Raw genomic sequence first — 12608 nt, 5'->3', positions numbered from 1 at the left:
GTGTTGGTCCTGTAGATGCTCCCTAAGCACAGGAACACTAAAGGACTGCTGTCTCCCTTGTTAATTGATATATAGCATATGCACCAACCCCATGGGTGCTACTCCACGGCTGCGGCACCCACAGGGAAAAAATAGTGGATGCTCAGCACCCACTGGTGGCCCTGCTGATCAGCTCCTCCCCTTCCCTCCCAGCACCTCCCGCTCACCGTGATCAGCTGTTCAGTGGCGTTCAGGAGGTGCTCGGGGGTGGGGGGCGGGGCATGCTTGGGGGAAGGAGTGGAATGGGATGGGGTGGAGCCAGGGTGGGTGGAGCCTTGGGGGAAACGGTGGAATGGAGGGTGGGACCTGGGGCAGAGCAGGTATCAAGCATCTCTGGGAAATGACCAAGTTGGCACCTGTGATATGTAAGATGTTGCCAAAGTGTCACATAGGAGGTTTTCTGTTTGCTTGTTTGTTTGATTTGGGAGATTGGGAGGCAGAGAATGTGAGCCATTCTGTTGCTAGAGCACCTCTTGCCAGTTGATTTATGGCTTTATTCCAGAAGTAAGAATGCTACAGTATTATGCAACTTTAATAAGCAATAACGCTAATCTTCATTTAAGAAAATAACCACAGAGGCATGGATAGCTCCTGTAGATTTGTAATGAGAGATGGAATCTTCCATCTATTGGGTCATTAGTTTAAGTCCAGTCCAAGTTGCTAGCGACTGATAATCATTGTGAATCAGTGGATTTTAGTGTATGTGAAATGAGTTGGTGGTCTCAGTCTGGCTCCTAATAGACAGATGTCCACATCACAAAAGAACACTATCACAACCGGCATTCTTAGTGGCAGTCTTAACAGAGAAGGCAAGGACTGAATGGGAATGAACTACCTTCTTGCCTGTAGAGATAGCCCAGCCAAGCAAAGGTTGAAGCATATTGGCCAGATAGTATGGGGAAGCTTGCGCTGACACTGGCCGTGCTGTACCTGTTTTCATAGATTCCAAGGACAGAGGGGACCATTGTGATCATCTAATCTGACTTCCTGCATAACACAGACAATAGAGCTTCCCCAGATAAAGAGAGGATTTGAGTCTTGTGGGCTATAAATCCAGCACTTGTCACAAGCATTTAATTAAAAAAAAATCCCACCAATTAACTAGCTCCCAACTTCGTTGTCCTCAAACTCTCTTCTTCCAGGATCTAAATGTCAGATAAAATCCTAGCCAATGCTGAGAGTAATTTGAGCATTGTCGTGGTTAATGAAATTGCCCTTTTATGTCAATGTGGTATAACTGCAAAACAAGAGGAAAAACACAAGCTCATCAGCATTGTGATTGGAAGCATCTTTGTAAATGTGATCTTAGCCATCTTTGCTCTTTGCATATTTTTTCCCCTCCCAATGTATATTTTACATAATTGCTGTTCTGATTTGCTGACTGACTGACTTTCAACTCCTGGAACATTCTTTTGTGGTATACTGTGTATGTCTTTCATTAAAGGATGGCCAGTCCCGAACAGTGAGGCAATTCCAGTTCACTGACTGGCCAGAACAAGGAGTGCCAAAGTCTGGAGAAGGATTTATTGACTTCATAGGCCAAGTTCATAAAACAAAAGAGCAGTTTGGTCAGGATGGACCAATCTCTGTTCATTGTAGGTAAGTAAAAAACCTCAAGCAGATTGATTGTTTTTCTTGATTAAGAAGATATTTTAAGTTTCAAAGTTGACTTTAGGGGGTAGCTTATTGGTGTGAAAGTGTAGAGATGAACGGAATGACTTCCCAGACCAGCTATCAGAAATATAATAAAACAATCCAATGCAAATCCCTTTTATCCCCTATATTTCAGTAATGTGGGAGGTATTTTGTGGTGAAATCCCATTCTGACACTAAAGGTGCCCCTCAAATAAGAGCAAATGTGATTTTTTTCCTTACAAATTATCTTTGCCACAGGATAAAAACAACCCTGGTCTGTACTGCATTCTGTGCACTGTGGGAAATGCCTTACTATAGAGTGATGTACCTGATTGTGTTTTCAATAGTAATTAGCAGTGAGGTCATTACGGTGATGGTGATCATTACCGGTAAACATGCTAGATGTCCTTGAGTAGCAGGCTGGGTATGATAATCAAAATAGGCCAAAGAAAAATGGTTGCTACGTTAGGCAATCCAGTCTAATAGTAACCATCGCATTCAGAGACTATGTCCACAGTAAAGTCAGTGTTTTTTGACTGATCAGCGAAAAGCTCAGAATGTAGAGCCTACCCTCTGAGGAGGTGCTGAATACCCTCAGTTCCTTTTATAAGTGTGTTGAGGATGACAACAGCTTTCAGGATCAGGCCCATAGAAATAATCCTGGGTGGGGGGGGTAATTATTATTTAACCCAACTTGCTTTGGTTACAATAGTCTAAAGTCTCTAGTAGATGGTTAAAGATAATATATTTATCTTTGATATCTTACTTAAGAAATTGCTTTCTATAAATTCCATTAGGATTTTAGAAATTAATTTTGCAACATTAAAGTGTATTTTTGCTAGTTTAAATTGTTTATATAGTGAGGGCAATTAATACAGCTGCAAGTTTCTTTCTATGGGCTGAATGATGCCCTTTTCTCCCATGCAAAGGCCAAATAGAGGTTTGGTAGAGGGTATATATAAACAAGGACTGAAAGGGAAATATCCTAGCCCTGCCAAATCCAGCAACAGCCCTTGGTGAAGACTGGATGCACAATTGCTCTACTGCTCTGGGGACTTTCGTAGCAGCTGGGGCCTCTGCACTTCCGTAAATAGGAAGTTTAAGTTTAATTGTGGATCTGCTGGACCATCTAAACCCCTCCTTTGCTGTGTCCCTAAATATCCACTACATATTGCTAAGAAGAAAGGCACTGGAGAGGACAGTTAAGTGGTGCATAGGGGCTAATGAATTACCTTGCACAAATGAGACCTGTCCCAACGTAGCTACCTTTAGGAATTTATGTGCCAAGGGAGTGGTGGGCACTGTTTGGCCCTTTATGTGGGCTCAGATGAAAAAAAAATGGTGGCCCTTTTAAGTTCTTTCCAAGCTCTGCCCACACATATTTTGAAATGAGATGCTACTCACAATAAATTATGAATATCATTATGAGCTAGATGCTGCACCACTGTAAGTCAATGGGAGTTGCACCATTGACTTCAGTGGGAACAGGACCGGGCCCAGTAAGATCATACCTCTTCGTTCTTGGACTCCTTAGCAGCAGTTAACATTTCTGACCTCTAAATTGTCATTGTTAGGATCTTTCAGAATCAAGATCTTGTGCATATGAATGGGAGTAGTTCAAATCCCCTTCAAAGCTATTGCTTCAGGCTCTTTGCAAACTCTTCACTGCTACATAGTTCAGTCTCACCCCTGCAGCCCTCTTATAAAAATTGCTTATGAGCTGTATTCTGACCTGTTTTCAGGGATTTATTTGTAAAGGGAGAGACCAAGGAAATTCCTCACCCTCTGAACTTCCTGCTCCCTGGTTCCCTGTAATTTTTCTCTCTTCTATATATTTTTTCTGTGGTTTACTTACCGATATTACAGTAAACGACTCTGACATTGAGTGATTTTTCCTTCTCTAGGAATTTTACAAACAAATCCATGTGTTTTACTATTTAAAACTTTCTAACCTCATTAGGCAGTTAATTAAAAAGTAGTTAGGTCAGCAAAGGGCTTTTCCTGAAATCTAAGGCTCAGTAGAAACAGTGTCCGCTAGGACCAGACCTAGGTATGTGCCAGCTTAGTTGCCACTGATTTGATGTGACCCTTTCTTTGTCAGCATCCCCCCTCAGCAGATATCCAAGATTTTACCCACCCTGTGTCCGATCCTAACACACACAATCCTTTAAAGATAAACTCCTCCCCCTGCCTCCTCCTCACTTATAAAACACTTACGAGCCCCTTCCCTAACTGTTAAAACTCGACTGCATGCCCCTAATGAAAAGCATCCTTCCCAACCCTGAGGAATTATCTGGGTAATGGAACTCTGCCAAAGTCCCTGTGACTTTTACTAAACAGAGGACTCTATGAACAACATGGCTAGCCCTTTTATAGACTGTCATAGCAGAGCTGAACTCACCACTTTGCTTGAGCCTGATTGTCTGAGATAGGTCTGTAAATGCTAATGTGGAGGTGTCATGTACTTGGACTTACATCACTGTTATGACTCTTTAGAAACCCTAAACATCCTTTGGTGAAAAGATGCCACCCTGTTTCAATATGCATGCCAGCTTCAGCCCACAGTAAATGAATCCATCCGTTTTCTGCAGACTTTACCCCAGCGTTACACTTGCTACTTAATTAGGTTCTGCACATGTGGAGATTTTTTGTATTATTCAGTGTCCTCCTCATTTACTAACTCTCCAGGTGCTTTCTTGCTTCTCAAGAGCACAACAGTATGAATTAATTCTCTCCTCTTGCTGGTTGAAAAAGTTCTACATAGTTGCCTTCAAGTAATAAGGAGTTGAAAAATACTAGGTCTGGAAACAATCAGACTTGTTTAAAAGAGCCAGCTGGTTCTGCTTCGGGTCTCAAATTTGTTGTACGTGAAGAGGAAACATTGTAATATTCCTCTTCAATAAAAGTTATATTTTTTCACACACACCATATTTATATTACATTGTGTGTGTGAATATTGAAAATTATATTAAGTTCTCCATAAAACTATAAAAAGAAAGAAACTGAAAAATAAGGCTGGTGCTCTGGCCCTAACTTACCCCTGCATATTTCAAGGGTCTCAGAACAAGGGAATAATCTCACATACCATATGTAACAGGACCTAAACAAGTTGAGATAAGGACAGAGAGGAAGGCTAAATTCTGGCTTCCATTTCTTTTTTTATTTCCAGTTAGACTATTTGCAGGCCGGTGAACCCTCCCATTTTCCCCTACCACACACTGACCACTATACATTCTTGGTCACAAAAAAAATCACTTAAAATGCTTCCTGACTATCCAGCTTTCATTGGAAGTACATTAGTACAAATTTGACTTTGCCAGAGAACGGTCACTTTGTCAATGTGTATAATTTCCACACAGAAGTTTTGCTTATAGAGCTTTTTTCCATGTAGATGACCATGTACATATGGTGTATCGTATCCACAGCTAAATAATCAGCCAATTCTTTCAACATTTTAACTGTCAATTAACATTCCTTTTTTATTGCAACAGTGCAGGTGTTGGGAGGACTGGAGTATTCATAACCCTGAGCATTGTGTTGGAAAGAATGAGATATGAAGGTGTTGTAGATATCTTCCAGACAGTCAAAATGTTAAGGACACAACGACCAGCCATGGTACAGACAGAGGTGAGAAGAATAACATGCGTATGCACTGACCGGGTCAGGGTAGGTGGCTTGGCGGATGCAATGTTAGGAATGACAGATGGTGGGAGTGAGCCAGGAATTTGTATAGGAGGTATACAATTTACTTTCCCTTCTTAAGTACTGTAGCTGTGTATGTAGCCTATGCAGTGCATTTAGGCTATTTCCCATTCTGTGGATAGGGAATACCACAGCCTGGGAAATGTCCATTTTAGTGGTGACTGAATAAGATATTTGTGTGAACCTATTTTCTAGAAGAAACTTGAGATGGAAACATTGCCCATGTCGTTTTGAATTTTTCCTTCATGCTAGTAATCTATATTCATAATCAGGGAGCAAAGTTTGGCCTGTGGGTGTACCCTGTTGGCTTCTGTTCATTCGGAAGGCAGAATGTGTCCTGTGGCTTGAAACTGAGGCTATAGTGTTTTCATGGTTGTCCAGACTTCATATAAACACAAATTTGACTGTTTGTCATGAAAGCATTACATCCCTGTGGAAAAAAAAAAACCCTCTACATTACAACTTTTGCTGTGGGACACTATAAAGTTAGTGATCTCACTGTCAGTGAGAGTTCTGCAGTCTGGTGAGGGAGTGGTCTTGGGCACGGACAGCCAGCCTGTTCTTGGCCCCTGATTCAGGAATCATCCCAATTCATAAAGAACACTTAAGCACATGCTTAACTTTAATCATGTACTTAAATACTACTTAAGTTAAACACATGCTGAATGTCATGAATTGGAGCCTCTGACTCTCAGTTCTAAGCCAACAGATCATACCCATAAAAAAAGGGAGAAGGGGCGAGGAGAAGCATTTGTAGGACCTTCTACAGACTTGGGTGGCTGATACTGACCATTAAAATGTTTATGATTTGAAATTTAATATTGATCCCTGCACTTTGCCATTTTGCTCTAAGAAAATGACATTTGTTCAGTAAAAATTAGACAGCCCTACTCTTAGTGTTTTACGCATGCGCACATACTCTTTAAATGAAATTAGACCATTTTTAAAGTTTTATCACTTAGCCAAGTAACTCACTGAGACAAAATGGAAGAGTAAACTCCATTTATTTTCCATTACCATTATTGCTGTAGAAAATGTACATCTAAGCAAATTGAAAAATATCTACTTTCTGTCCCATTGGTTCCTGGAAACAAATCTAGCATATAGAAAAATAAGCTTTTGTGGAGTCCACATAAATACAATGCTGGGCTGTGCAACATACATACTTTCCCGCTTTCTACTTTAGCTTACTTGTGGATGATGTGTTCCCACTGCAGACTGAAAGTAGAAATCTCCCATGTGCTGTGTTAATTTCACCCGGAAAAGAACAGAAGTCTAGGGCTCAATCCTGCAAGATGCAGAGCACTCTGGTCCCCATCCAGCTCATGAGTAGTCCTGTTGAAATCAGTTAGGCTATTCCTATGCTTAAAGTTAATCATGTGCTTAAGTACTTTGCAGGATCATGACCAGAGTGCTCGTACCTTGCAGGATGGAGCCACTAATGATCATGGCAAATTAGATAAACTAAAGTGGGTGTGTTATGATATGGACTGCTGGTCCAATGGAAGCTATTGAGTTGTGGTCTGAGTGAAATGAAACCCAGATCCTTCGAGCTGCAAGACTATAGCATCGCATGAACGAGTCCCCTAGGCGGCTTCAGTATTTTGGAGGGCTTAAAGAAACAACTTTTGTTCTTTCACATTAAGTGAGGTGTACAAGTTTGTTGCACTCCAGCATAAAGAGACTGCTGCTTATGTGTGCAAATGAGACGAAGTGCTAGGAGTAGCACTAACACTGAGTGTTAGCAAACCTTAAGCCCTCTGCAGTTCCACACCTTTGCTTTCAGGTGCAGGAGATAAAAACGGATGTAGGTCGTGTGAGGAGACTTGGTGTGAAGTATAAGCTGCCTCATGTTAATGAGGTTCTTAACTTCACATTCCTCTCTGAATGCCTAATTCCTGCTGCTGGGCAGGAATAATTTGATAACTATATAACAAGGCAGGATTGGATCCCCCTGTGCTTTCTGACCTGCTATTTTACCTTGTGTTTATGTGTGCAGCACACCACACTTGGGCTGTGAGGGACTGAGACCAGAATATGATGTTTTAGCATATTGGTCACATTCACCGAGATGTTATTTGAACATTTTATTAGCAAGTCTCAAACAGTATGAAATAATGCAAAAGGTAAATCTTAATGCACTCCCCTCAGACAAAAAGCTTTCTGCTAATCCTCTTGTACTCATTCAGAGCAACGAACGCTCAGTAAATGAATATATATTCACATCACAAATAAGCAGGCTCCATCTAAGGAGAATGTTATTGCATTCAATGAGCATCTCAACCCATCTTTGTTTACTGTATCTTAAACCAGTGTGTTCTATTGATGTCAGCAGGAGGATATCACTGAACTGCTGTGGCCTCTGTGGGATATAGTATATTCACAGAGCCTCTGATTAAAAGAAAAAACAACAAACAGGTTTTTATATTTTCTCTCTCTCTCTCTTTTTCTTCCAGGATCAATACCAGTTTGGCTATCGAGCCGCACTGGAATATCTGGGCAGCTTTGATCACTATGCAACGTAAAACCCCCTGACCCATCCTGGATTTTTATTGCAGGCCCTTTAAGATCCAGAGAGCCTCTTCTGAGCCATACGGTGTGCTTGAGAAGTACTTCTTAACTCCTAGCTAAAGACCAATTAGTGGGAATATTAAAAAAAAAAAAAAAAAACACACACACACACACACAACCCCAAGAACTATTCCAGGTGGACCAAGAATTCACAGTTTAATAACCTAACCAGAAATATAATAAAAGAATCCTGACTGGTGAGGCGTCTGAAGGATCTCATTTACAGATACCTCAAGGATTCAACTTTGGTTGAAATTAAAGGGAAGAGGAAATTATTGCAAAGAACCATCATCTTGTTCAGGATTGCATGATTGTTGCAAAAATGAATCTTGAGAGTACTGCAATTCAGTGCAAGATGTTTGTTAAAAGGCCGGTACCTGGCTTCTTAAAACAAAATGGACTCTTTGCTTCAACATCACCTCTTCCCGTCATAATGCTTATAATAACACTTTAGGGGAAATGGGGGAATGTTTAAAAAGGAAGTCCTTGATTTAGTTTTTTAGTATTGTAAAGATACTGCTGACCTGTGCTTCATTTTTAACTGTGTAAACTTTTTCCTTTTTTTAACAAGAGTTTATTATTTGATGAAGTGAATTTAAAAAAAAAAGTTGCATAACTGTTCATTTTTTGTTTCAGAATTGTAGATTTTTTGAAGCTGTAGAACTGTTATCTGTAATATCTTGCTGTAGAAATGTTAAATCATTTGAAAATTTGCACATTTTTGTGCAGTGCTATATTTATCTACAGTACCACATTCTTCTTAGATATTACAGTTTGGTTTAATTTTTTTTAAAGAAATACTCTTAATCAGTTAATCAAAGTGGGGCTTTTTATTTCTTTTGGAATCAACAGGGAGGCGCAAAGTATAAAGCTGCTACTAACACATACACACCACTCTCTTTATTATTCTCTTTCTGTATCTATCTCTCTATATATCTACAGGTATGCAGACAGACAGGTATATACACACACAGATAAATATAGATGCATCAGTTCTTCCATGACTTGGATTTATTGAAGTGATGGGAAAGTTTTCCAGAGTACTACATTCAACCCATATGGTACTTTTTGAACATCTCTGCATTTACGAAGTCCATAGCTTTTTGTTTAGAAGGGAAATGAGGAATGCACATCAGTGATATTTGACCCTCACCCCGACTCAAAAAAAAAGATTATTTATATACACACAGTCCCACAAAGACACACACACACATTATGTGGTTGAGGCTTCCAATGAAGTACAATATTTGTAACACTGTAGTGCAATAACAAACCATATTATTAAGTATAGGAGGTGTGCATGTGGAAAAGGTCAGTGCATATCCCTTTAGGAGGGGAGAATGTTGTAATATACTAACTATCAAGATGTTTAAAAAGTGTATTCAGTCATATATTGTCTATAGTATGTGCTATGAAATTTGCATTTATGATGTGTAACAGGGCAAAGCCAAACTCATGTTGCTCTGTTAATAAATTAGAAATATTTTGTGGCATACAGTATTATTTAGAGATGCTGTTTTTTATTTTTATTTCACATTTAGAGTGCCTTATATTTGATGCCTATTTTGACAGCATTTCTTTAAGTTTTGTTGTGTCTGTATTTACATTAGTTAATTCATATCTTTGTTACTCTTTTCAATTAAAGCATTATCTTTTTAGCACATGTACAAAAATACTTTGAATAATACGCATTCCTGGTTTTTAACCGAGTATGGGATGTTAATAAATGCAAGCCCAAAACACTTGGGTAGTCAGGGCCCTTTATCCTTTCATAACTCCAACAACAGACATGCCCACTACATCAAGGTTCCTTCCAAACTGGCTCTCATAAACCACAGCGTTGAGGACTGCAGTATTGCAATTGCAGAGATGTAGGACTGCACTAGTAGTAAGTAGTTGTTGTTGTTAGCAGTACTCATGCGTCATTCCTTTCATTTTGGGCCAAATCCTACTTGCTGTACATATGTCAATGGGCCCATTGAAGTCAAATTATTGGTTGCAATGGGACTGTTAGTATGGGTAAGGCAAGCAGGATTTAGCCCTCAGAGTATGTTTTAAAATGACTTGACATTTCCATTTGAGAGAAAAAAATTCTTTAACCAATGCAAAATATTTTCTGAGACTCTATATGAAGCCATTTACAGTGGCCCAGGTCTCTGTCATGCCTTGTACCATGTTAGCACACACAAATCAAAGGAACTCTTTCTTTCAGGTGTCAGATAAGAACCATTCATATAGTTCAGCTATGTTGGTGTAACATACAGGATTTTTTTTCTTCCGTATTTCCCATCACTAGTAGAAAGACATGTATGAAAGACCAAACACGAGCAAGCATTGTATTTGAGCACTTTTGTAAAAAAAACTAAACAAATATAAATATATATATAATAATTAATAATAAAAGTATTATAGAAGGCTACCTCAAGAACGAGATTCTATAACTTATATCAGAACCAGAGAAGAATGTGCACTATGGTTTTTTTTTTCTTCTTCTTCTTTTTGATTTGTATCTTTTGAAGAATTATTAAAGTGCCAGATTACGTAGTGCAGTCATGTTCTTTTAGCCAAATATAGTCAGACATACACACCATTTTAGAAGCATAGACTAGGGAAGGCTGTTGCACACTAGAGCTGTTAACAGGTCAGAGTTTTCTCGCCATGAAACTTTTGCAAATTCTAAAGAAAAAGGGAAAAAATCAGAGATAAATAGTGAGGGAAAGTATTGTAGGACAAGTAAGACTGCAAATATTCCAGTAATCTTGCTGTTCAGGAGTTGTTTCTAAAGATAACTCTGTTAGCATCATTGATGTGCATTCCACTTTCTGTACACTAATGTATAGTCATTCTATAATTAATTTAAAGAAGAAGCATCTTTATCTGCATTTACCATAATCTTCCAACCTTAGAATTGGTTTCATCAGCATAACAAGTACGGTGCTATTATTTACCTATGTATGTGTAGTTATGTATAATTTTGTAATTAGTTACAATGGAAAAAAAACTCAAAATATATAAAAATGATTTGTACAGAACTTTATTTTAGCTCTTTTTTTAAAAATGATTGCATGGTTAGACAATGGAGAGGCTGGCTGGGGGAAGGGAGGGCCCTCTAGGGAGATCTGCACTTTCTATACCTTTGTACTATGCACTGCCCTATTGATTCTACACCCAATAATATTATTACTTGAACCCATCTGTAAGAAACTGCTTATGAAAATCCACTTACGTGTATGTAAATAACACAGAACATGTAAAAATCGGGGGGGGGAGAGGGAGTTTGCAACAACAACAAATGCAACAGCTTTTCTTTCCTTTTATTCTTCCTTCCTTCCTTCCTTCCTTCCTTTTTTTTCTTTTTTTTTCGTTGGTTGGTTGATTGTTTTTTTTTCATTTGGGGTGCCCTGATACTCCAGCAGATATCAGAAGGCTGCAAGCCCCTCATCCCCATCTGTTACGTGGCTTTGCCATTCAAGCTTGGAGTGTCTTTACAAAGATAATAAAAGTTGTGTTCTTTGCTCTCGTTTTGGATGCATAGACTGAAAAATTTAAAAAAAATTACCTTGTAAAATGGCTTGTTAAAAAAATACAATTACCTCTAATTAGTAGTACGCGTAAATGTTTTACAGAATGAAAGGCGTGCTTTTTATTTTCTTACTTCGTTACATTGGTGGCGAAAGAAAGTCTGTATGAAAATCAGTTCTTTGCTGACACAAGTTCCATTTGTTACAAATGAATTCTAATAAAAATGTCAGTGTTATGCAGCCCTGGTCTTGTTTTCTTAAGCAGAGCTTTTGGAATCAAAACAGTTTGGTTTTTCTTGGTCATAGAGGAGTCTAACTGACATTAGGAAGTAGTCGTTAATTTTAACTAGTAGCAAGGCACTGGAAAATGCATTTCCAGGTTAGCAAATATGTTGTCCTCCAGGGTGATTTTTGAGCTATGAGGGGGCAGATCCTCAACTGATATAAATTGTCATAGTTCCATGGACTTTAACACTTACATTACTTAAATTTACACCGGATGATCTGCCCCCATTGTATTTAAGGAATTGCTTCAATTGGCTTAAGAAAACTACACTTTGGCCCATATTTAGAGCCAAATCCAAAGATAATGAGACATCTGCAATTCTCATCAAATTCTAGGGGAGTTGTGGGTTTTGCCACTCCTCAAGATTTAGTTCTGATACCTTAATTTCTGGACTGAATTAAAAATATTCCACATTCATTGGTCAGAGATTTAGGTAACATGGTAAAGTGTAATTGGTGCAGGCTCTGTGGAGCATGTCTGAGATTCCTAGTCAACTGTCAGTGGCAGAAAAGATAGCAGCCTTTCTGTGGATTTTTTGTTTTTTTTTTCCTGGTGGTTTTGTGGATTTTGGGTGGGATTTTAGGGACAGCTATTATCACTAAAATTATTATTCTGTTACCAAGATAACATGGTGTATTTGAGATTATTATTAACAGAATTCATTGGGCAGGAAGTGTTTACAGATATATTAGAAAAAATGCCTATTTATTGGACCTTTCATTTTTCTTAGCTTAATTTCTAGTTCATAACTGTGGTAGCATAACTAAAGGCAAACTTTGATGCCCTTATTTACTTAACTAAACTCCCATTGACTTCATTGTACCATAAATATTGACTAGGCTTCATAGGTCAAG

At 38.8% G+C, this 12608-nt stretch overlaps 1 protein-coding gene across 44 annotated transcripts in view; it reads left to right on the top strand.

Annotated features, from left to right (window-relative positions):
• PTPRD (protein tyrosine phosphatase receptor type D) overlaps positions 1-11665 on the top strand; it is a 1705510-nt gene extending 1693845 nt beyond the window's left edge. For 43 of the 44 annotated variants that reach the window (XM_073345355.1, XM_073345353.1, XM_073345351.1 and 40 more), the window contains 3 exons: positions 1484-1638; positions 5166-5301; positions 7833-11665. In XM_073345355.1, coding sequence (XP_073201456.1) covers positions 1484-1638; positions 5166-5301; positions 7833-7901 — 360 coding nt within the window. In that variant the 3' untranslated portion in view covers positions 7902-11665. The remainder of the gene's footprint in view (positions 1-1483; positions 1639-5165; positions 5302-7832) is intronic. The other variant, XR_012159111.1, reaches the window with a different exon arrangement.
• Positions 11666-12608: the final 943 nt, after the last annotated feature.

The sequence above is a fragment of the Lepidochelys kempii genome, chromosome 5, assembly GCF_965140265.1.
Source record: "Lepidochelys kempii isolate rLepKem1 chromosome 5, rLepKem1.hap2, whole genome shotgun sequence".
In the NCBI taxonomy this organism is placed as follows: domain Eukaryota; kingdom Metazoa; phylum Chordata; order Testudines; family Cheloniidae; genus Lepidochelys; species Lepidochelys kempii.
This window is presented reverse-complemented; position numbering and strand designations above follow the sequence as displayed.